This window comes from Protopterus annectens, chromosome 4.part1 (assembly GCF_019279795.1).
Source record: "Protopterus annectens isolate FY-2018-M chromosome 4.part1, PAN1.0, whole genome shotgun sequence".
NCBI lineage: Eukaryota > Metazoa > Chordata > Ceratodontiformes > Protopteridae > Protopterus > Protopterus annectens.
The window spans coordinates 170318900-170345804 of record NC_056734.1 but is presented as its reverse complement, the minus strand read 5'-3'; the positions used below and the strand labels follow the sequence as shown (position 1 = coordinate 170345804).

The 26905-nt window shown below is 33.9% G+C and overlaps 1 protein-coding gene across 1 annotated transcript in view; it reads left to right on the top strand.

The window, feature by feature from the left end:
• Positions 1 to 26905, top strand: part of SAMD7 (sterile alpha motif domain containing 7) — a 212473-nt gene that overhangs the window by 80459 nt on the left and 105109 nt on the right. The window contains exons 4-6 of the mRNA XM_044070749.1: positions 3187 to 3311; positions 3458 to 3536; positions 4529 to 5211. Of these exons, the coding sequence (XP_043926684.1) occupies positions 3187 to 3311; positions 3458 to 3536; positions 4529 to 5211 (887 nt within the window). The remainder of the gene's footprint in view (positions 1 to 3186; positions 3312 to 3457; positions 3537 to 4528; positions 5212 to 26905) is intronic.

Here is a 26905-nt window from a genome sequence, read left to right as displayed (position 1 = left end):
ATGTTAACACCACATGGGATACTTAGCAATTGTTAAGCACCTCTCTAAACATTGTTAAGGTCGAGTCTCGTGCTACAGTAGCACTGAACCAGGATATAATTTAGCTGTTTTCTGAGTGTAATCAGGGCTCTACATGCACTACAGTATATTTATGTACAGATAATTTAATGTAGCTATAACAGAATGTTTCAGAGAATCAGAGATGAAACTAGAATACCCAGGAAAACCCTTAGACATGGAGAGCATGCATACTGCACACAGACAGTGACTGGAGACTGGGACTGAACCTCTTACAGTAGCTCTTACCACTGAGCCCTCATACTAATATTACATATGTGAGACACCTAAGGGAAATCTTTAAAGAATTGATACAATTGTAGTATTTAAAGCAGATTTTCTGCAACAATGAAATGCTCAACTACCTATTTTATTTATTTATTTATTTTTTATCTAGACAGTACCCAATTTCAGCAGACGCCCAGGGAGAAAAGCTTCATTTGTTTGCATTATGTTATACTTAGTTCCAGTTAAACACAGAGCAGTTACATTTCTATTTACATTTATACGCATCAGTACTTACATTTATACATTCTAAGATTTTACAGAAGTAGTAGTTACTAAAGATAAAGTACACCTGCAACTTAGTGGATTGTACATGCATCAATTATGTATAAAAATTGTTTTGTCATTTCAGTGAGAGGTTGAGAGTATTCTTCTTAAGGAAAGTATAGTACCTGAGCACATAGTCTTAACCTGGTGATGAGCATGTGCAGAACCAGGATTGGTTAAGATGACGTTTAAGCAGTGGTTTAAAACTACTGAGTTTGTTGGAGAGTTTTATTTGTGAGGGGATACTGTTTCAGAGTTTAGCGACATATTGGGAGTAGAGTGAATCTCCTGCAACATTATTTCTCTTACCTGTTAGTAGTAAGAAATTGTTACTAGAATGGAGGTCCCTTGCTGGACAGTAGGACAGTAATATGTTTTTTAGTGCAGGGCATTTTTCTGGATGATGAATGAGATTGACTGCTGTAGCTAGTTGTGAATATGTTAGGCAGTTGTGCAATTCAAGCCACTGTAATTACTTTAGGCTATGGCAAAGGTGGGTCCTGTGAGGGAGATTGGTGGCAAATTTAGCTATTTTATTGTAGCAGAAGTTGGGCTTTTTCTTTTAGTATTGTTTAAGTTTGTTAGGATAGGAACGCTGTAAGTTGGCAGTTAGAAGATAGTAACTAGAGTTTTTCTTGCAGTATCTGTAAGGAATCCATTAATCCTATAAAGAGAGACTAGTTTTGGGTGTCTAGATTTAATGGTGTGCAGTATATGGTAGTCATAGTTGAGATTGTCATCTATTCTAAAGCCTAGAAGTTTACTGTGCATTGCAGTTTCAATGACAGTATTATTTTCTGACTTTATAGTAGACAATTGCTTTAGATTTTGGCGACTTTTTGAAGTAAAAAGCATTAACTTGGTTTTCTTGCGGATGAGTATGAAGTTTGATTCTTTGAGCCAAGTTTCCATGGAGGAGAAAGATTTCTGGGTAATGGCTTGAAGCTTTTTTATTGTTGAGGCTGCACATATTAATGTTGAGTCATCTGCGTATTGAGATAAACTAGCACTGTGAGTAAAGGTGTGAATATGTTAAATGGGGGGGGGAGGGGCAGGATAGAGCCCTGAGGGACACCTATAGTAATTGGATGAAAGGATGAGTAGTTTTTTTTATCTCTCTCTCTATATATATATATATATATATATATATATATATATATATATATATATATATATATATACCAAGCTTGAAGTCTTTTAAATGTTCAATGTTATGGTCTCGGCCATATGAGGTTCAAACATTTAAAAGTTTGATCTACTGAAGTAGATCCATGTAAATATATATATATATATATATATATATATATATATATATATATATATATATATATAAAGAGAGAGAGAGAGAGAAAATAAATGTATGCATCATTCCCAACCCACAATAACAGAAGGTCTGGTAAAGTGTTCATGCAGATCTTTCCTAACCTTCTAAAAGTTCTGTGACAGGTATTGCTGTGAAAGAATTGATACCTTTCATTTTCTGTGTTACAAAGAGCCTTATTAACTCTCAATGTCGGCATACTATGAGACTTATTATCACTACACAGGCAACTGCCATTGAGCAGCCAAACTTCTCTATCAGCATATGCTTACAGGACAACAAAATACATGAAAAATCAGGTACGTACTACAAAAATAAATAATCAGAAATGTACATGATTTTCCTTGCATTTAGGCTGTCCCTTCTTAAATCTCAGTAAAAAAAAATCTCTCTTCTGCGTTGCTTTCCCTGTAGTGCACTCATGTACTTTGCAAGTATGGTACTATAAGTTCCATACACATGTTCCATACACATAGCCAGGGAATTGTTATGGCTAGGCTTGTATAGGCCCTAGGGCTGATAGCCTAGTACCAACCAACCTATAAACCTATGAAGCTATGTACAGTGCATCAGAAAAGGTAGAAGAATGTGGAGGAACACTATAGTGCTATTATGCAAAGACATTATTTAAGAAAGGTAAGCAATTTTTTTCTTAAAAAATCTCATCGCAGTAACAGCAATAATGCACTCCTGAGTGTGGGTAATGCTAGATTTACCAACAGTTGGCTTTATATGATCACTTGGGCTTTGCACTCGTGATCAAACCACTCCGACCATGTGTAGATCCAGCATTACCCACACTCACTTTTGGGTCATTGTTTAAATATCAGATTGGAAACTGACCTGATACTTTTGTAGTACTAAGGAAACCCTGTACTAGAAAACTGCTTTTTGTTTGTGATGTATTTGTGTGTGTGTGTGTGTGTGTGTGTGTGTGTGTGTGTGTGTGTGTGTGTGTGTGTGTGTGTGTGTGTGTGTGTGTGTGTGAGCGTGTGTGTGTGTGTGTGTGTGTGTGTGTGTGTGTGTGTGTGTGTGTGTGTGTGTGTGTGTGTGTGTGTGTGTGCATGTGTGTGTGTCACATTTTCATGTTTAGGATACTCCATGTTTCCATAGCTTTAACTCCACATGAAGTAAATATAATGCCAAACATGACGGTTCTGCTTTGCATTAACAGTCAGCTGATTTATTCTTTCTTTCTTTCTTTCTTTCTTTCTTTCTTTCTTTCTTTCTTTCTTTCTTTCTTTCTTTCTTTTCAGAGATATCATTCCTTCTGAAATTAGTATTCCTCCAGAAGCAAGGCAAATTCGTACAGGTTCCCACCTTGGATCAGCACTTCCATCTAATGCAAATATGCTGCCAACCCGTATCTACCCTGGCACAGGTATTAATTCTGCTGCATTACTGCAAAATCTGATCCTTCAGTATATGTAGTTTACTGTTTGGCAACACAATGTATAATGTGTAATGTTTGTCTTAGATTCTAAAGTATTAATTTCAGTGATGTATACTCCTTTATTTGTATTAAAGGTTATGGTTTTCTACAGAGTGGGTCAGACTACACACTGGCCAGACGGCAGGAACTAATTCAAAAGCAAAACATTGCAAGGTAAAGAAAAATAACTGTCATTATCTCATTTTGTAATTGCTGCATTTGCTTTCTACATTTTCTCATACATCGTGATGTAAAACATTATCTCTAAAACTCTGCAAAACTTTATAGCCTAATTTATTTCAGAATTTATGAATGCCATAACCTCAATTTCTTACATGTACACTACACATCATACCCAGGTTATATAACAGTTTAATTTCCATTTTTTCATACTGAATAACAGTCTGGGCTTAATAGCCCACAGAATATATTTGGGAATATTGTACTGCAAGAGACTAGGGAAAAGTAAGCAGATTAATGTGGATACAGAGATCAACATGCATGTTTTAATTCTGTATTAACAGCCTCTCACAGTCAACATGCTATAAGAGGAACTTGCAAATGCTGGTTATATGGTATAGGCAGTGTATACAGTGCTTCTATGATTCTAACAGTGCCTTAGCAGAGGGCTTTCTCTTTATTTGTGTGTGCGTGTTTGTAATTTGAGTTTCATCAATATACAGGGGGGGGGGGGGTTCTAGCTGAAAGGATAAAGCTCTTCAGGGAAACTCAATACCTCTCTGTCCAGAGCTTCTTTTTTTGCCACAGCAGTGACACCAGCATGGCATGTTGGAGGTACTGGGTTCAAGTCCCAAATGAAAGATAATATCATTCCTTCATTTCTATAATTATAACAGTGCCTGTGTAGAGGTTTTTCTCTGCATTTGTTTGTATATATATATGTATATATATATATATATATATATGTGTGTGTGTGTGTGTGTGTGTGTGTGTGTGTGTGTGTGTGTGTGTGTGTGTGTGTGTTCAAATTCAAACCCTTAAACTTGAAGGAAGTGCAGGCAATGTAAAACTGTCCAAGTTAAAAGCCAAGCCTTACAAAATGTAAATTCTGTACAAATGTACAGAGATAAATTAATAGCGTGCTTCTCCATCTTTCATGAAATTAAAAATTAAAAAAAAAACGTATTTATAATCCCAACTTTTAGAATGGAGATGAATGCCATCCTCCAGCAGAAGGAAGTGGAAAATGCCCAGCAGAAAGGACTACTAGCGATGAATACATCTTTCATTTATCCTGGCATTCAAACCAGTTCAACTGCTTTCCATAGTAGACAAAGGCCAAATGAGAGCCAAGTACCCAGTGATGTATATCTTCACAGAACATCCTTTGAAGACCTGCAGAGCAGTCCATTGTTAATGTCTGCAAACCCATACCCACCACCTAGTATGCTGCAGAGAGACAGAGGACGCAGAGTGGGAAGGAAAGCAAGTAACCATAAGAATTTGGAGTACAGCATGAGTGGGCCTAAGAATCAGTTGGATGACAAGAATACAAGCTGTATTACTAAAACAGTTGATGAAGAAAAAGAAAGTGGAGGTGACCCTGAACTGGAAACACTTCTAAATGACTCTCAACATGTTAAAATGGACAATGAGTTTTCTACTACAGCCACAAAAAGTTCCAAAGAATATGAACGTGATCACCAAAAGACTGATGACAGCAATAAAAACTGTGGTGAATCAGTAGTGTGCAGCAGTTCTGGCAGATGTGAGAAAGATGGCAACTTGTGCACAGTCTGTGATGACAAGTACGTATACCCTCCAAGTGAATCACTTCCAGCAGTACCTTACGGATTTCTGTTATCTGGAAGTACAGTTCTGTCCCCAGGTATGCCACTAATTCTTCATATTTTTCATTTGTTTTAGCTGTTTTTTCCCTTCCTGTTTGGTTACATCTATAAGTTATTTCTAGACTATGAAATGTTGTGGATTATAATGTGTAATAAATAACTTACTGGTATCTAAAAGTAAAAGAAAGAAAAACTGGCATAGGATAACATGATTTTAATTACTGAAATTGGACACCAAAGGGGTGTAGTTTATCACACCTTTTGAACATGAGACTTTCTGAGCAGATCATTTTAAACTTCCTTTCTTGCAAAATATTTTATGTCATAAATCTTTACACATGAATCATTTGTAAATTAATATACAGGAAAAATAAATAAATAAAAACACTGCAATTTTTTGGGGTTGTGCACTAAACTTTATTGAATTACATCTGCCTGAACTCAGCTTACTGAATCATGACATTTTCAAAAACAGCTACAGTAAAAACACATAAAAGTCTTTAGAATTTCTACAGAAAGGCTTCCAGATACACAAACTCCCATATCTAAATATTCAGACTCTAAGGCTCTGTACAATAAGGATGAATGAAGTACTTGGCTTTGCAGCAAAACTGAATATTTTGTTTATCTCAGGGATATGTAACCACAGTTTTTTTTTATAGGGGTTGGTGGATGCACAGCTCTCAAGTTCAAGGTTTACATCTTTCCAAAATGTAGATGCTTTTTTATTCAGTATATTGAATATGGGACCATATAATTGTTTCAGAGGAATACATTCAAAATACTTACTGCCAATATTTCGAATGCCATAAGATCAACTACAAAAGGTTGAAACACAAAACCCTGAATAAACTACAATCATGTTTATTGCAGGGGGACAAGGCACCAAACACCCTCTGCTATTTATATAACAACTCCGAGATCACGCGAGAGGGGGGAAAGGGTACAAACTCAATCCTTGCAGTACCACATTTTCATACAACATGCTACCAGCGTTTTTAATAAATCTAAAAAGCTAGTTGCAAATAGATTCAACCTTTCATGTTTCAACTTTTAGTAGCCTTTTATGCAGTGCACAAAATTTTGGCCATTTGATATTTAGAATGTATCCCATTTGAAAACCCAGATCTCAAATCACTATGGATGCAAAAAGATTCTGTGTTGAACTACAGCTTTTATCAAACATACTGCGAGCCAACTGTCCTATCTATGAATAGCACAGTTTGTGGACTTATCAATCTACCTGTGGTGATTTGACCATTGACTTACTATATGCAAGGAAGTATAAGGGGATCAAGGGGGTATACCTGCAAAAATAATGGGTGGAATATTTGCTTTTCTATGCTTTGCATGAGTTTCATGTTTGCTTTATTGATTAGGTGGTCACAGGGTTTGTCAATTATCACAGAAGATTATGTCTATATACTGTTAACAAGCTGTATCCTGTAGTCTGGAATTTGATTCTCACATCTTCTATTTGCCATTTGCCTACTGTGTGGTTTTGAGCAAGTCACTCAACCAGTTAGTGCTACAACACTGGGAATGGAAAAAGTCATCTTGGGTCAATGCTCTGTACTGGTTAACAAAAATAAAAAATGCAAATAAATAATGGCAATTAGGCCAGAAGACTAAAGAGATAAGCTGTTAACAAGCTGCTTCCTGTAGTCCATAGTTTGATTCCCTCGTCCATCATTTACTTATTCTGTGACCATGAGCAAGTCACTCAACCAGGCATTTCTCCTGGAGTTGCAACTGAAAAGGAAGACTTATATCTAGTGGGCTTACTCAGTTAACAAATAAAAACAAAATATGCTTCATTAGGTTGGATTCACATATAACAGATTCCATGATGTGGCATTTAAACTTCTGGCATGTATCCTATTGAATCCTTAAGGTCTACTCCATTTTCATGATATTGTTTGTCAAGTTGCATTTTTTAAGATATAAGTCAGGCATTTATAATTCATTAAGGTTTAGCACTCCCATCTTTATGACTATTTTGAAAACGGGTTAGCCAAGTGGCACAGAAATAAGCTTGTTCCTCTCAAACAAATGTCTTATGGTCAAGATTTTAATGAAATGAAAAATAAAAATAATGAAATGGGGAGACAGCCTTCATGATGGCATGAGAAATATTGTTTCCCATGCTAAAGTGGAAAAAATCTGGAAAAGTGTCCATGTAGACTCTTTCTACCTCAAACAGTGGCATGCAATTAACACTGCTGTACTTTCTCCATCTGAGTCTAATGTAGAAACAGAAACAATACTACATACAGGTCAGCAGCTGATACATAAGAATGGCAGAATGACCAAGCTTCTTTGGTAAAGTGAATGACATCCCAAAGGATTAAAAGATTCTAGACAATATGACAGAAAATCAGAAATGGAAGATAAAGATGGTCTTGTAGCATGCCAGCTCTGTGATTGGCCTTTCTTACAGAGTACAGTCTCTGAGTGTAATGAGATGCCACAGCACCACTTATAAAGCAAAATGGAGGCCTACCCTTCGACTGCCGTGAGTTTGGATCCTCCCCACGCCTCTCAACTCTTAGTGCAATAAATCTGGACAAAGCCTAAAATAATGGGGGAGCAAAGACCCAAACAATAAGGACAGATTTTAAATATTGCTCTTATAAACTCAGAAAGTTGCTAAAATAACAGGATTTGTGTTGACATGCATTTTATGAAGGCTTTGAAGTTTGAACCTCAAATGTATGTCATTATTTAGTGACATCAGTCCTCAATGATTTGCCAGAAAACCACAAATTTTATGAGGAAAAGACCAAAAATATGAGGCAAAAATCTGGACATTCTGCAAAAATCTGGACAGCTGAGCGGTATAATATTCCCTAAAATTGGAAATTATTTTGAGAAGTCCTAAATTATTAACAACATTTTAAATGTGTCCATAATTTATGTAATTTTCCCTAATTATGCTTTGCTTTGCCCTTGTCTCTGGAGGTAAATGTTGAGAGGTACAGATAGAGGAAGCTGAAAAGATGATGTTGCTAGTAGTTACCTGAGTACACGAAGGAAGTTCATTAAAAAGAAGGACACAAATAACAACAAAAGGGACGAGGATGATTAAACAATGAAATTAATTGTGAGTGTTACTTTTTTGATAAGGCCTTATTTAAGCTATAAAGATGCATACAGTCAACATTCGTTGTTATGAAAAGTGAAGCTATTCTCCCTGACACAGCTATCCCACTGATGCTCTATGACCAATTCATTTCAGCCAGTTTTGATCACTCCTTTCTTGGAAGAACTGGATTATCATGGACTACAGCTGCTGCTGGATTAGAGAAAGATGAGAATCAAGCACAGGGGGGGGGTTGTTGAAGTTTTTTTTTGCCCTACTCCCTGCACTGTGATTTTACTGCCATCTTACAACATGCTGTCTTCATGCAGACTCTGTGAAAATTTGTGTATCAATGCCTAGCCTTCTGGTGTCCACAAGAGAGCACTTCTGTAGCAGATAGTTCAACTCCCTTTTCCAGAGACAGGGATGCAGGCTGCTGGCCTTCATTCTTAACTGTCCCAGCAGACTGTTCAGGTGCTCCCTCTGCTACCTGAACCATGGTTATACGTATCATAATCAGCACCTCAACGTCTATACCAGCAGAGGAGGTTATCTGTTTGTCCACCATTGGCAGTAGTTTGCGTAGTGTTCAACTTCTCCTAAAATTGCTATGCTTGTGTAAGCTCTATTCAGGAAAGAATATTCAGAAAAACCCTGCCTGAATAAGACAAACATTCTTACAAGCAGAATTTAGTCCATCTAGAGGCACATTATTTATAAAAATATTTATTTAGTTACTTACTTACATACAATTTTTTGGCTGGGTTGGTCCCACTGTGCCAGTGGCCTCTTTTTAGGGAGACCCAAGGTAGTAGAGGAAATTTGGCCAGAGTATTGGGGAATTTTCCCATACCCTTTTTTCTGAAAAGTAACATAGGATCTTTCACATCCACCTGGGTTACCACCAACTTAAGCAGCTGAAACCTTGGTTTAACGTTTCATGCAAAGGTTATTAGGGTCTCTCTCAAAAAGACCTCATAGTTATAGTGGGACCAAACTAGTCAAAAAAAAGTTAACAGATTAATAAAAATACATTGTAAACATATGGAACAAGATGATACAGGGTGAATATTTTAAAAATTGTAATAAGCATAAACAGACAAAAAAATTACTGGGTTGTTTTACTGTTTTCCAAGCAAATAGTTAGTATATGAAGTAAAAGGATTTAATATTTTCAAAAGGTGCTTTGTGCAGAACATTTATGGAAAGTGAGAATGCTTTTGTCATACAAATTTTTCAGACTATCTTGTTGTTAATCCTGTTGGGCATATACAAGCAGTGCCTGAATAAACTCATAATATAATATAATAATATAATATAATATATAATAATAATATATTAATAATATAATAATAATATAATATAATATAATAATATATATAATAATATAATTAATAATATAATAGTATAATATAAAAAAGGATATGTGGAGATTTTAAAACAAAAATACAGGAATTAATTGACAATGATACTCAAACTGGCAAACAGGCAGAAAGAGAAAAATATGCATTTATTTTGTTTGTCAAACAACATAACATATACTGTATGAGTAGTAGCTATTGTAGGTTGAATCCATGTGAATTCAGGACCATCAGATAATGACTGTGCCATGCCAGTACAATGTACAGCGATAGAGTGCAGGGTCTTCCATTTGTGTGTAAAAACTTCTGCTGAAGTACTCATATGTGAGCTTATAATGATGCCATTTTTGAGAAAGTGGTGTGTCATGTCTAGAACCATACACTACACTGTTTAAGTATGTCCTGCATTGTTTGCCAGTATTAAATCATAACTATGAAAGACTATAAGTAAGTGTTCATATATGCAGCCAGACAGCTGAACAAGGAAGTTTCTGTGGTAAGGGAACACTCAAAGCCCATTCTTAAGTTCCATAGCTATAACAAACATTCTGATGGTTCAAGGTTTCCTCTGTACAGCTGCTCAAAAATAATCTTCTTTACTTGTTTACTTAGTTACCTTTTAGGTAATTAATCTGACAATGACTTTCAGATACAATTCAGGTCATATGGCCGATATGTAGTGTATAAATGCAGTAACCAAACCATAAAATGCAAACCAAATCATAAGTCAATAAAGTTTACATCAATGTAAAACAAATACCAATGTCATGCAAATAGTCATGCATGTTGTCTGATGTTAACATCCATCCATGTGAATACCAAAACACATTTTCGGCCCTCCAGAAGAAATCATAGGAAGATGGCAAAACCCTGGGGTTTAAAAGAGTTGCTTCTTTGTTTGAAATGGAATCTTGGGAGAGTATTTATGTATCAGAAATTATTAGTGTAGCAATGTGACAGGAATATTTGACTGGTGTCAGTATTTGTAGCTTTGTTCCTGCATAAGGGGCAAGATCTGCCTCCCACAAGTAGGAGAACCATCATGCTTATCTTGATTGTGTTCAGGTCTAAAGGAAGGGGTACAGAGGTGGTCAGGAGGGCAGAAAATAAAGTATTTCTAATTTTTTACATTAGAATGTCTTCAACAGGTACTTCAGCTACAGTATGAGAAATGTAGGTGTATGCAAAGTGCACCCATTTCAAAAGAGTAACGGATAACAGTGGTAGGATGGAGTATTCTTGGCCTCAATAGCACAATTTTCATAAACAAAGGTGCTATACATGTGCCATTCAACCCCTGAGTGGCTACATTGGTAAATTTTGATAGAACAGGGCCTGTGTTGGCATTGTCAGGAGGAGGAGGCAACAATTTACTTCCATTCAGTCTGGTCCTGTTCCAGGGCAGTGGAGTAAGGAGATTAGACAGAAGAGTGAATTCAGTGAGCCCATGCTCTCAATAGGTTAGAGGTAAAGTTTTGTCTGTTAGGTACCTCCAAAAAACCTGGCAATCTAGAGGCTTCAGCTGTGGTATGGATAGTATGTGTGGTAACCGCGGTATTGGCACTTTTTTTTCAACACTGGAAGTCACCATTAGAGGGCTGGGTGTCCAAATTCCAGTTGTTATCTTATAAAGATAAATTTTGGTCATCTAAAGAGATTGCAGATGGACAGTTGGCATGAGTGGTGATCAGTTCTATTATTAGTGGGGTAAAGAGTATGCTGTTGGCACATTGGGTAGATTCTGCAGCTGTGCTGAATGGTGGTAGGGGAAGATTTATTCATAATGCAGTCACATAATTATTTGGAACATTAGAATCAGTGAAGTATAGCCCTGAATAGGCTAGTTTGTGCTTCTTATATGTCACTCCCCCTTCTCTGCTTTGTGTTCTTTATATATCACAGCCCCATTTTCTGTTCTGAATCAAACTGCTATTAAATGAGTAGGCCCACTGTCTGCAAAAACAGCCATTGGCTTAACCAAAACTGTCTTACATGTAGCCCAGTGGTGTCCTACTAATGAACAAACATAGTTGCACACATTTCTTAAAGACCAACACAAATAAACAAAATACTCAAATGACTCATTATTTGCTTACATTCCTGTTTCTTAAAACAATCTCTCTGGTTCTTTGTTTACGCTTTTAATTATCTTTATTAGCACAGTCTTATACTGCTCTTCCATATCCATAATTGCTTGTAGAAGGAGGACAATTGTGCTTTCATATATCTGATGATCAGTTCTATACCTGACAGGTTAGCCCAGTTCCCTGAGACAATTCTAAGTCTTAATTTCCCCTACCTTGTTTGTACCTCCTGCATACCATCAAATGATCCTCTGAATTACAAGTATTCAGCGGTTGCCTGGACATGTTTGAACATTGTCACATGTCATTATCGACCTATATGGAGGCTGTAGAATGGCTGGATGAGTCCACCCCATATCCTAGATGAAGAACTGTGGGCATTTTTCTCCCTTTTCAGCTGACATGATACTATTGCATGCTTGCATTAAATGATGGATCCCTGTAACATATTAAATGTTTGTAAATTATTTTAAAAGTGAATTTTGGATTCTGTACTTGTATCTGATGAGCTGTAGGCTTCAGGCCACCATCTCCAACTAGGCCTCTGTACCTTTCAACTTGTTTGCTCAAAATTTTGGACAAAGCCAAAAATAAGGGAGAAGGAACAAAGGCCCAAAAGTAGGGATTTTTTAAACTATTACTTCAATTCTCTTTAAATGCAAGTACCTCAGGGAAATGTGCCAGGCCATAAAATGTACACATAGTTCTGGCTTAGTTCTGAGATGACACTGAGAAATAGATGTACTGATACACATGTGCTATTCAGTATCCTGGAGGAAGAAGCCTGTGAGATCCCCAGTGCATCCCCAGTCTGTCTCTGGAAGGTCCCCATAGTAAGCATAGTGAGGGCTATACATACTTTGGTGTCCACAGGAATAGGAAATCCTTGCATTCCTCCACTGCCCCTATGGAGGTCAAGCATGCCCACTAAGATCCTTATAATGTTCCTGCCAATTAAGGATGTCCTGGTTATAACGAGTAATCCTTTACTTATATTGTTGCCTTTTGAGTGGGTGAACACCACTGGGTGCAAGTGGTTTTGTCTCACCCAAGACAAGCAACTTCAAACTAGAGAGAGCAAAGCTCACTGCACAAGATCACATTTGAATCACTTGAAACTCTGATAGATTTAGCGTTGCTTCCCTTTTTATAGCGCATCTGCAACTAGCATGGAAAAGTGGGAAAAACTGACTATAAATTGCAAATGGTGTAAAATAGTCTTTATTAGCATTCAAAGGTTTACATCATTTCTCACTTCCATCTCATTATCTGCCCATTTGCATATGTACATTTGAGGTCGCCACACATTGGCACAAATGACCTCTATGAATTGCAGCTCAGATGAGCTCATTTTCTCACACCAACAAAATCCTTAAGGCATATGCATAACTAACTATGAATACCAGCCTTAGCTTGCCTTGTCAGCTTCTGTCAATCCACTTCACTTTCATGAATGTTCAGTTTAGTCTCAATTATCATGAAAGGTGGAACATAATGTTCAACCCTGCCCCTAGCTGCCAAAGTGTCAAAAAAATTGTACCTGTTGGTAAAACATACTTTCAATGTCACTGGATAGTCTAACCAAATTTGAACTTCCTCTTGAATCTCATAACTCCTAAAAAACTAGACTGCAACCATCTGCACTTTAAGTATTGTCTATACTACCCCCCCCCCCATTTTGTTACCATTTCTCCAGAATTGCAAAAGCTCTCTCTCCTTAATAAACCATGACTCGAATTTTGCTCAATAATCCATGGACAACCACCTATAAGTCCTAAATACACAGTAGTCAGTCTATGGACAGAATCCAATTTCATGCAATCTACTGCAGAAATAGACCAGTTAATCAGTATTATTCAAATAAAAGTAAACACAAATCTGCTCCTTCTTCCTTGGCACTTCAAGAATGTAGAAACGCCTATTTCAAGCTTTATCATCCAACTCAACCAGCTTGGCAGTGTAAACTGCTACCTCCTCTTGGATCTCAGTGACCAACTCATTCAAAGTCTACTTTTTATCTGCCAGAATAAAATCATATCCATTTGTTCATAAACAAGACCCTCTCCTTAACTGCACATGTATCCAACATCACAGCAAATTGTGATAATTATATATTGTTTTTCCTCAATCCCTGATGCAACAGTTGCCATCAATACTTAAGATGACAGCACAAAAGCAGTTGTATTTATTTCCTCATCAATAACGGTGTCCACATTACAGATGCATTGAACATCTCCGCAATAAAAATAATTCCATTATCAGTCTATGTTTAATACAGTACTCTTAATGACTCTTGAATTAAATTCCACAAATATGCATACATCCTTCACCATCAAGCATATAAACTTCAGTTTTTTGAACTTTTGATCAAGTCCATTTGAAAGTGTACTTATTTGTTTGGACATTGCAATGTTAAATTACTAATTGTTTATTTATTTATCCTTTATTGAATGGATTAATCCCACTAGGCTAGTGACCACTTTTCAAAGAAGACCCAAGATAGTGTTAATACTAAGGGAAATGTTGCCAGAACAATGGGAAACTTCCCCTACTCTTGGTAGTCGGGGAAGGATTTGTGTTACACATCCTGACTTCCTATTTCCTGTCTAGGCACGGAAACAGCCAGGAGGAAAAGGAAAAAAATATGGCTGATTCATCTTTGGCTAATAATGAAGTGAAGGTTGATGAAAATGTAGCTGAAATGGTAGAATTGCTAAAAAAAGTTTTTTCTAATGCTGTTGGGTGCAGAAAAACAGTGACATTGGAAGAAAAGGAGATTGTAGCTGTAACAGAGATGGATTCAGAGGAAAACTTTCAGAGGAGATTGTTTGATGGAGAGACAGTTACCACTGAGAAGTGCATAATTACAACCCTCCAATCAGGAGGGTTGTGGGATGATTATTTGGAAGAAATGGTAAATCAAAGTGAACCAGAAAGTGGAGCAGCAATTTCATGAAGTGACAACATGGAGAAAATAGAAGAAGAAAAAGGAGAAGAAGAGACTGTGCCAGAAAAAGTTCAAGAGACAAAAACTTATGCACATGCTGTGGGAGAAGAAGCAAACAAGAAAGAAAAAATTAAAGAAACAAAAAAGTATAGATGTGTGAGCTGTAAAAAAGAAGAATGTTTGGACAGGTATAAGGTTTGGGATTCTGTCATAGCACCTCTGGGTGTTAAAGCAAAAGAGGTAAGAGCATTAATTTTAATTAATAAAGAGACTTTTTGTGACTTGATATTTGAGATTGGGCAGGCCATGGAAATTTTTTGGGTGCATATGAACAAAAGAAAAATATTTATCCATGGTCAGAATATGTTTGTGCTAGCTTTTTACAGACAGAAAAAAAAAGAATAATGATCCAGTTTAGAACTGAAACTGAAGTGAAATAACTGAAAGAACATTTGTTAATTATATGTAAAGAATTAATGGACAATACAAAAGTATATGATGAAAAGGACTATGGACTGGGGGATGGGAATGTGGAGTAATACTGAAAATGGAAAATGATAATGTTATGCACATACCTAGTATTATTAATGTTCATGGTAGTAGGGGTTTTGTGAAATACAGAGGTCAACCAAAAACCTGTTATTTTTGTGAAAAAAAAATCATGATTTAATCAATGAATGTGATAAAAAAAGATGTTTATGTGGTAAACCATGGCATAATGCAAAATAAATGTGATTTAAAGTGCAAAAAATATGGCAATACTGGTCATGCATGGCTAGAATGTGAAATGAATGTGCAAGGAAATGAAAATGAAGTTATACAGGTTAAAGCGATAGTAGAATATGTTATACATGAAAATGTACAAAAGATGTAACTGATAAAGAGGTTATACATAAAGTTAAAATAACAAGGAAAAAGAAACAGAGGAGACAAGTGAGGATGAAGTGGATTGGTGCACAGAAAGAAATAAAAAGAATTTGATAAGGAAAAGAGTTAAAGAAAGGAAAAGAAAATTCAAAAACATAATGCTTAGAGAAAATAAGAAAGGAAAGGGATAAACATTTTATTATATTAACTGTTCTTAAAAGCTGAAAATATTAGCTTTAAATGTGAACAGTATGAAAAATCTTAAAAGGAGAATAGGTATATTACAATGGTCTGCTGCAGTAGATGCACATATTATTGTTTTAGAAGATATCAGATTATTAACAGAGGAAGAAAGAACACAAACTGAAAAACTTTGGAATGGTGTAGTAGTTTGAAACATGGGGAAAGAAACATGCTCAGGCATATGTATATTATGTCAAGAAAGCATTAAAATATTAGATGCAACCATAGTGGAACTAGGCCAAACTATGTAATAGACATGAGATTGAAAAATATGTGTATAGAATTATATAGCTTTATATGCATATGTAACAAAAAAGAGAGAGACATGATGTTTAAAAATATTCTTGAATATGTTTGTGTAATTATGGACAGTATAGTGGTGGGTGATTTTAAATGTAATTTAAGGAAAAATAAGTGCAATTGTGATGTTAAAATGGCTAAAGAAATTATGAGAAGTGGAAAGTTAAGTGTATGGGAGAATAACCATTGAACCTATAAAAGGAATGAAATTAAGACATAAATTGATTATTTTTTAATATCTGATAGTTTAAAAGTTATAAAAAAGGAATTAAGTATGTTGGATTTTCAGATCATGTGGCAATCTAGGTTAAAGTACAGGAAAATAAAGAATATATAAGAATAGGAAAATAAATAAAGAGAATTAATGAAAATTAATTAGATTTAGAAGAGAAAAAGAACTTGTGAAATTATGGAAAAATCATATGACTATGAGGGAGTTTTATGAGAATTTGACTGTTTGTTGGCTTAATTTAAAAAAAATGTAAAAAAGTATTTTTAGAATGCATAAGGAAGAAAAGAAGAAAAAAGAGAGATATAAGATATTAAGTCAAGAAACATTTAGAGACTTATTAGAGAAGAACATTTATTTTTATGAAAAAAAGATAAATATATAAAATGAATCAAATTAAAATTAACAATTTGTTATATAAAAATAATATTGTTTACAAGGGAAGAAAGAAGAGGTAGCACCATATTTGCGTAAAATAGTAAAATAAGGAAAAATAAGAGAATTCAAAATAAGGAAAGCAAGCAAATAGGACAGCAAGAAGGAATATATGAAATAATTAAAAAATATGTATTGGAATTATTTGTTAAGAGAGAAGAAGACATAGAACAAATTTATAAAGGTGAAAAATTAAATAAGGAAGATAATGAGTATTTAGAACAAATATAACCATGAAAAAACTGAATGAAATTGTAAAAGATATTAACATGAATTCTGCAACAGGACTGGACGGAATTGAATATGGTATGTATAAAGAAATGACAGAGTGGCAAAATATATTTTTATAGAAGTTATGAATGAATGGTTAGAAACTGGAATTAAAGAAAAAGAGATATGTACAGGAGTTAAAGAAATTATGTTTACAAAAGGAAATAAAGAGGAGATAAAAATTGGAGACATATAACATTGAATAATACAAATTATATATTTTTATGAGAATAATAACAAAAAGGTTACAGAAAAAATATGGATAGAATATAGGACCAGAACGTATTTGGAAGAAAAGGAAAAGAAAGTCAAGAGTTATTATGGATAATAAGAGAAATAATTGATATCATAAATAAAAATATAAAAGCAAAGGTTATGGTAGGGGATATAAGTAAAGCTTATGATAATATTCAATATAAATCATTATGGGGAATTTTGCAGGCATATAATGTAAGCAAAAATATTACAAGTAATAAAATCTGTTTATGAAAGGAACTATGTGAAACTAAATGTAAATGGCTGGATTGGGGAAGAAATAAAAATAGAATGTGGAATAAAGCAGGGCTGCCCAGCTAATGGTATAATTTTCTCATTAGTTATGCATGTAATAGTGAAGGAAATTAATAAAATGTCAAGTAGTGGTGGATACAAAATGATGAAGGAAGTACAATTGCCAATAATCTATAATTATGGGGATGATATTGTATTAATTGTTAAAAATAAAGTACAGATGGAAAAAGTAAATGAAAAATTAAGTATACATTTTTAAAAAAATTGTTTTAAGTGTAAATAAGGAGAAAAGTAAAGATTTTGTTTTGAAGGTATGATAAGGGGTGTTGAGCTCAATGAAAAATATATAAATATATTAGGAATAACATTTGGAAGGAAAAAATATAGATAACAGCAATGGGATAATGTACTCAAAGAAGTAAAGGATATGACTAATTTTTTGGATATCATATAGATTTTCATATAGAAAAAAGCACACTTGTTGAACACCATGGTAATAGGAAAAATTGCTTATATTTCTAATATTTATATGATTACTATTAAGTATGAAAAGGAATTGATGATTATATTCTCTTTTATATGGGGCTCTAGACTTAATTCAGTCAAAAGATGGATTCTGTATATGAAAGAAAAGCAAGGAGGTTTGGGTTTAATAAGAGCAGTACATGCAGCATCTTTAATTTTATATAAGATACTAAAAGGAATTATGAAAAAAAATAAAAACTTAATAGAAATGATACTATATTATAAATACAAAGAATTGCGGGAAGGAATGGAAATTAAAAAAATGAAGTAAAAGCATTGTGAATGAATAAATGAAACAGTACCAAAACAAATTGTGTAATGAAACATAATAAAGAATATATGTAAGAGAAATAGAAAGAAATGTTACTTAAGTATTATGAAAGCATTTTATTATATTGATCCATGGAAAGATTTAGAAATAGATCAGAAAAAAGCCATAATGATGAGATATAATAACTATAAAATGATTAAAGAATGTAATGATTTTTATGGAGATTGTTTATTAGAAATTTGTCGGTTAAGGCAAATATGCCATACAAAAAAGCAAGATAGAATATGTAATAAATGTGGAGAGTTTAAGACTACTGAGCATGTGTTGTTGATATGTGAAAGAGTTAATAATTTGTGTAAAGAAATATGTAAAAATAATAGGGTGAAAAGTTTGCTAACATCTGAACAAATAAACATGGACATAAAAGAATTTGGTTATTATGGTGCAAATAAACAGGAAGAAGTAAAGAAAATGGACAGAGTAATAGTTTATGCTTCATGGACTATATGGAATGAGAGACTAAATGAAATTAAATACAATGGAAAATGGACTTTGACAAAGATTTTGGAAAAAAATAATGTTTTGGTTGTGGATAAAAGAGTGGGGGGTGCTTAAATTGAAGTTTATAATGTATGGAGATTTGTAAATAGATGTAAATAATGTAAATATGTAAATAGTATTTAATGTATATGTCAATTAAAAAAACTTACTTGTTATTGTTGTGAGTGGGACACATTTTGCAGGAGCGCTTCTTGTTTCCATTCCAGGCATAGAAGCAGCCTGGAGAAACAGGGAGGCAGATGGAGACAGAAGGAGATAATAGAGTAGTGAGAGAAATGGAGGCGAAAGCAAATATCAAGATCAGCGTATGTGTGCAGGATTCAGAGGAAATGTTTCAAATAAATCTGTTTGATGGCAATGAGTCAGCAAAGATGGATGTATAATTACAACCTTCCAGTCAGGAGGGTTACAGGATGATTTACTTAAAGAAATGGTGCTGCCATGTGAGACAGAAAATGAAGCAGATGTTTCCTGGGGGGCACATTATGGAGAAAATACAAAAGGAGGATGCAGAGACAACCCTAAAGAATAAAAGTGAGTTGAAATAGAAAACTAATGCAAAGAAAGTAAAAGAAGGCAAAAAGAGAGTAGCAGAAAAGAAGGCAAAAAAAAATGAAGAATAGAAGTATGTGGTAAGGATTCAAAGTAGAGAAGACAAAGAAACGGACAGGTATGAAGTATGGGACAATTTAATAGCTCCTTTGGGTGTAAAAGCACATGAGGTGAGAGAATGTATTCTTATTGACAAAGAGACATTTTGTGACATTATACTTGAGACTGTTTTTTTCAATGGAAAATTTTCTTGGTAAAAAAAAAGAAAGACTGTAGTCCATGGCATCTTTATGCGATAAAAGCACGTAACAGGGAAACAAAAAAGAAAAGTCATGTAAAATTTTGAACAGAGGTGGAAAGAGAAACCTTGAAAGGACAGTTGAGAACTTTATGTAAAGAACAACTGTACATTGCAAATGTTTATGGCAAAAGGGGTTTATGGACTGGTGAATGGGACTGTAATATTCTGTTAAAAATAGAGAAAAATATATACATATACAAAGCATGATAAATGTGAAGGAAATAGAGGTGTCTTAAAATACTGGAGACTACCCAAAATATATATTTTTTTTTTTTGTGAAAAAGAAGGATATTTGATAAGTAACTGGAAAAAGAAAATATTATATTTGTGGGGAAATGGGACATGATGCAAAAAAATATGACCTGAAGAAATGTTATAAATATATATTTGGACATTTATGAGTGGATTTCAAAAATGAAAATAAAAGTAAGGAAAATAAAGAGAATATAATGAACAAAGAAGAGAAATTTTACAAGAGGTAGAAATGGAAAAAAATTAGATGAGGAAAAACTAATAAAGAGGACATAGAGGACGGTTCTGAAATAAATGGTGAAGAAAACATAAATTGGGAAGTAGTAAAAGAAAAAAAATAATTCTATTTTTAAAAGTGTAAAAGACAGAAAGAGGAAACTCAAAGGGATATGTACAAAAAAGGAAATGGATAAAAAAGAATATATACAGTTAATGACTGGGGGTTGGTATAATGGGTGAGTTATTTGATTCGCACCATTGGGAGAGAAATTGTCTTGGCTTAGAATTGCCTATTAAGAAAGCTAGCCTAGTAATTAGCTATAAATTTATGAAGCCATGAATCTAAGGAAAAGTGGAAATGAAAATTTTAGAGTGTTTTTTGTAAATGTGAATAGTATCAAGACTATAGTAAGAAGAATATGGATTTTGGAGTGGTGTAATACATATGATGTAGATGTAATTATATTAGAAGACAGAAGATTTTTAACAAATGAAGAAATATTACAAACAGAAAAACTATGAGGAGGAAAGATGATCTGGAATTTGGGAAATGAGAGATATTCTGAGATAGCTGTATTCTTTAGAAATACAGTAAAGATATTAGATGTACCTTTAGCAAAAATAGGAAGAATAACCACTGTAGATTTAAAATGGAAAGAGCAAGTATATAGAATTATAAAATTACAGTAGACTTTAGTTGTGATTTAAAAGGCAAACATAAAAAATAGAAATTATATAAGAAAAATGTAAGAAGTTATAAGATATGGTAAGTTAAAACTTTGGGATAAAAATTCATGGACTAATGAAAGGGGTATGTATAGAACTGAAATATGTTATTTTATAGCATCAGAAGGTTTAGTTATAAGAGAAGGGGTGGTAGTTTTAACAGGGTTTCCTGATCATCTTGCAATATGGCTAGAGATAAAGAAAAACAAGAAATATATAAACATGAGTAAAGGAATAAAAAGGATAAATAAGAAAACATGTAACGAAGAATAAAAGGGTTAGTAATACAGTTATGGTAAGATTATATTACTAGAAGAACATTTTATAAAAATGGTCTGAATAGTTGATTATGTTTAAGGAAAAATATAAAACATTTTTGTTTATTTATTTATTTATTTTAATTTTTACATTTGTTAACCAGGTTAGTCTGTCTTGGTTCCTACAATCCCTTTTTCAGCAGCGACCTGAGGAGAAAAGCTCCCCCAAAAAAAGTTTAACTTAACAAATAGTAAGAAAAAGATAAAACACAGATCACATTTTAAGTATACATACTTCTGAAGTAATTACATAACATGCAATAAAGGGATATATAGAATGGATAGAAATACAATACAGTACATGAAAGAAATTTTCACGTAGTATGGCAAAAAACTAAGCAGAAATATGGTAAGACTAAGGTCAATACATTGCTGAACCAAGGTACTAGGCATGAAGTAAGTAAATATACAGATAAAGTTGTGCGAACTTTGGAAGTTAATAAATAAATTAAAGAACAGTAATAAGGGATTATGGGAATTGAGTGTAACATGAGCTAACTACTATAGAATATGACGGAAAAAATGTGTAGGTAGTAGGAAGAGAAAGAGCTTGAAGTGATACAGTTAAGTTAGGTTATCCCTGAATGTTTCTTGGGTATTAGTTTAGAGCATGTACAGATCCAATTTGATAGGAAAAAAGATTTAAGCTGTTTCTTGAAGGCATTTTTGTCTTTAAGTAGTCTAAGGACTAAAGGGAGTGTGTTCCAGTTTTTTGCAACTGAGTGACAATAGAGTATTTTCCCAAATATTTTGTTTGGCTTATGAACTTCAAGAAAGTATTGATTAGTGCTTCTTAGTGGGTGTTGAGGAGTATAAAGTATCAGAGAATTTGCAAAGGATGGGCAGGATTTAGGATTGTTTAGTATATTGTGGGCTATAAGGAGTTGGGATTGAGACAGTAAGTTGGAAAATTCAGGCCAGTGTAAAGCCTTTAATGAGAGGCAGTGATGGGATTTGTAAGGTTGATTTGCAGCAAATCTGGCTACTTTGTTATATGTAGTTCCTAGTTTGGATATTAGGTTACTCTATAGATGGGTAAGAATAGGTGAAGCATAGAGTAGGGATGGTAGAAGCAGGGATTGTGCAAGGGATGGCCTGGATGCACAGGGAAGAAGGTTTTTGTGACGGTAAAGCAGACCTAGTTTTTGGTGTTTTTTTATTGAGCTATGAATGTGATGGTTGAATTTAAGTTCATCATCAATTATTGCTACAAGGAGTTTTGTTTGGGTGTCAACAGAAATTTTAGTTCCATTAAGGGGTGTTACGGAAAAGTTCTGTTTTGCATGTTCCAGATTTTTAGGTAGGAAAAGTAGTAGCTTAGTTTTGCTCGAGCAGTTGTTGGTTGGATTGTAGCCAGTTTTCAACTGAGTTGTGAGAGTTTTGTGTAAAGGATTGAAGGTTTTCTATGTTGTCAGCAGAGTTGATGATGGTAGGGTCATCAGCATACTGAATAAGATTGGATTGGGGGCAGGATGAGAAAAGGTCATTGGTAAATACATTGAAGTGGAGAGGGCCTAGTATTGATCCTTGTGGGACCCCTGTCCTAACTGCTAGAAAGGAGGAGTAGGAAGAGTTCCATCTAGCAGCCCGGTGTCTATTACAGTGGCAATATAATGTGAGAAAAGTAGAGAAAGAAAATTATAAAATATTATATAAAGATGCATTGGAGGATTTAGAACATAATAATAGAAAGTACTTTGACAAAGAAAAATAATTATATGAAAGAAATACAAGAATTGTCATATATGCAAAGATATTTTTACAAGGAAAAAGTAAAGTATTGATTTACTTAAGCAAGTTAGTAAAAGAAGATGATAGTGTAATGAGAATTATAAAAAATGTAAAAGGAGAAATAGAAAGAACTCATGAAAAAGATTCTGAGTATTATGAGCAGTTTAGTACAATATATGCTAGAAATGTTTAAAAAAAAGAGAAGGTAGTAAAAATTAACAGAACAAGTAAATAAAGAGTTAGAAAAGAAGATTTCTTTAAATGGGCTAGATAAAATATTGGGACAAGTAAATATCAATATAGGGTATGAATGTATGAAAATTTAAGGAATTGTCAAATTTTTTTTAAAGATTTTGAATGAATGGTTAAATGAAGAGTTTATGTATAAGGAATTATGGAGTGTACTATTTAAATTTAGTTAGAAGAAGGAAGATAGAAGCCAATTAAAAACTGGAGCTTGATAGTACTGAACAAATGTATGAAAATAATACAAAAGAAATTTGAAACTCAAATGGAAAATATTATGGAAGGGTTGTATATATACTAGAATGGGAAAGGGTTGTCAAGAATTATTTAAGATAGAGAAATTGTGGATGATATTATGAATAGAAAAGAAGAAGCGATGATCATGATAGGAGATCTTAATAAGGCATTTGATGTAACTGGACTTGAAATCTTTTGTGTAATGAAAGAATATAATATAAATGAGAAACATAGGAAATTATGTATGTCAGCATATAGTAATAATAAAGTAAAAATACTTGTAAATGGCTGGTTAAGCCAAGACGTAAATATGAAGGGTGGTGTAAGACAGGGATGTCCACTGAGCTGTGCATGTATACTCTTTGCATGAGTTATGAATGTGATAGTATGAAACATAAATTACAAAATGAAAGAGGATGGGCGTATAACACCCGATGGGTTAAAAATTCCATTTCTGTTAACATATGCAGATGACATTATAACAATTTCAAAAAACAAAATTTGGATAAAATGTAATAATTTGCACAAATTAGTATCTAGAGTTGATAGGGATGGCTTTAAATAAAGAGAAAAGTAAATGTTTAGGTGATAGAGTAAAGACAGTGGGTAGCTATTTTACAATGAATGAAATATTTCTGTTAGATATAAAATTTGGGAGTAAAGACCTAAGTAGAATTCTGTGGAAAAAACAACCGAAAAAATAAACCAAACCTATCTTTTCCAGAGAATATATAAATTATCATACAACCAAAAGGCTTATTTGATAAATTCAGTACTGATGGGAAAATAGCATACTTAGTAAGTGTATTTATGCTGCCAACAATATTTGAAAAAGAATGACTGCTGACATTTTTTTTTCATTTACTTGGGGTGCTAGACTAAACCCAGCAAAAGAAGAGTTTTGTATGTAAATAAAGAGGAAAGTGGTTTAGGGTTAATTAACCCAGTGAGACATGCTGATTCATTAAATTTGTACAAAGTGTTAAAGTGGATAAATTAAAAAGATGAGAGACTAGTAGTAAAATTGTATAAATATAAGTATGATAAATTTGGTGGCATGGTAAAATAGTAAAAGAAAAAAACAGTGCATAAATGAAGAAATAAAATGTTACCAAGATTTTTTTTTTTGTGGAAAATAAAAATTGAGGATATAGAAAAAGAAAAGTATGACATACAAATGTAATAGTAAAACATTAATATGTAAAACCCTGGGAAAATTTAATAAATGAAAATAATTAAAGATATAAAACTAAGAAATAAATGGTATAATCAGAAAGTAGAATGTTAAGATTTTTTTGTGGAGATTAGTAATAAATAACTTACCAGTAAAAGGAAATATGCCATATAAACAGACAAATGATAGAATATGTTTATATTGCCAAGAAGAAGAAACTATGGGACATGTGTTTTTAAAATATAAAAGAGTAAAAAAAGTTATTGGAAAACTATGTAAAGAAGATTTTTTTCCAAAGATAAAAAGGAAGTGCATAAAATAAACATGGATATGATTAAATACGGATATTATAAAAACAGAAGTAAAGAATATGTTAAAAGAATAGATTAACAATATGTTTATGTCATATGAGATATATGGAAGGAAAGAATAAATGAAATTCTGTTTAATGGTAAATGGATTTTAGTAAGAATATTAAGTAAAATCAGATGGTGGTTATGGAAAAAGGAGTAGGGTTCTAATAGGAATGAAAATTTAGTATAATTGTAAATGAAATTAAGAATCTGTGTAAATAGATTTGTATATCTATATATTTGTAAATATGTAAATATATAGTAAATAAGAATTATTTTTTTATATAAATAAAGGACCCCTACTCTTTTCAGTAAATGCCATGGGATATTCAATGTCCACCTAAGCTACCACCAACTCAAGAAGCAGATAAGACCACGATTTAACAACTCATCCAAAGGATAACACACTCAGGAGTGCAGCACTCACTTATGTTACACTGCAGTGAACTCAATCCATCAGCCAGATATGGGAATTGAACCCATAACCTTCTGTATTCAAGGAGAGTATGCTACTTGTTGCACTACTGAAACTGCAATACTATTAACACTTAGTTGTAAGCATAAAACTTTTAAATAGAATAAAATGAATAAATCAGACTAAAAACATTCTCAAAAATATGCACCAACTGACTTAGTTTGCATTGATGCAAGTAGGGAACACATTTTTCTGTAGGAAGCATAGGTCTCACCCTGAATCCTGAAGATTTTAATGCCCCTTCTACTGTTGTTTGATCGTCACTTGTTTGGGTATCTCACTACCTCATATCTTACTATTATTCTAGACAGCTGGACCCCATGATCATTCCTCTTCCTTTGTCATTATCAAGAGAAGAATGGCATTCTTAGTCTGTGAAACTAGGTCTTCTCTAAAGTCAGTGTCATCGCATATGTGTTATAGATATATCTGCACAAGTATACAACAGGAAAAAAATCTGGTTCTACAAAATTATTTACCTTAAAGGAGAGAGTAAACTAGATAAATCCAGTTTAAACTCCACATTAAGTGTCCACAAGTTTACTGATATCTCCAGCATGCACAGAAGCATGTGCAGTGAAATATTTAATGGGTCAATAATTCCTACTAGCAAATTAATTAGAATATTGTATATTTACATAGATCATTTAACCAATCAGTTGCAAGCTGTTATTCATTTCAAATCACTGTAAGGTGCATGGTTTGATTCCCTCAGCCTCCATTGCCTAACTGTATGACTATGAACAAGTCACTTAACTAGGCACTGCTCCCAGGCTAAGTTTGTAAAAGGTCTAAGGAGATCACTGCTTTAACCAAGAAAGCAAACAGAAATACATAAATAAAGAAAGAGAAACTACCTCCATTTGCCAGGATTTTTAGAAGAAACCATTCATGTCTGATATTATTGTGACACACGTACACTGGCCCAGCAATCAAGGAGATTCAATCCTCACCACTAACACCAGTGAGGGGCATCCATATAGGGAAAGGATAATAAATACACACACAGTAATGTACAATTTCCCTTAAGAGCACACAGAGATCACAGTCAGTCTAGGGCTGGTTTCTCCCTTCCTCTCCAGGTCCCCAATAAGACTACCCACTGGCACAGCTATAGGGTCCAGATCTCAGCCTAGTGAGCAAGCTAAAACCTCCAGCACCCTCTCTGTCCAACCAGTGCATCATGTCCCTACCCAAGTAGCTGACACACACACACTTTGAGATAAGAGTTATTTACAACCACACAGACACTCCTGGGAAAGGCTGACACAGGTTCTCCAGCTGTGGCCCTTTTACCCAGACTATACAGTAGTACCACTTGCCACCACCCACTAATATTTATCAGCTACTCAGAGGCCCTTATGAAAGGGTGTCCAATTATACTGTGCAATATTATTATCCAAACGGTAAGTGCAACTGAACAGTCAAGGCTTATTTGGAGTGGCTTGGCTAGTATCACTATAT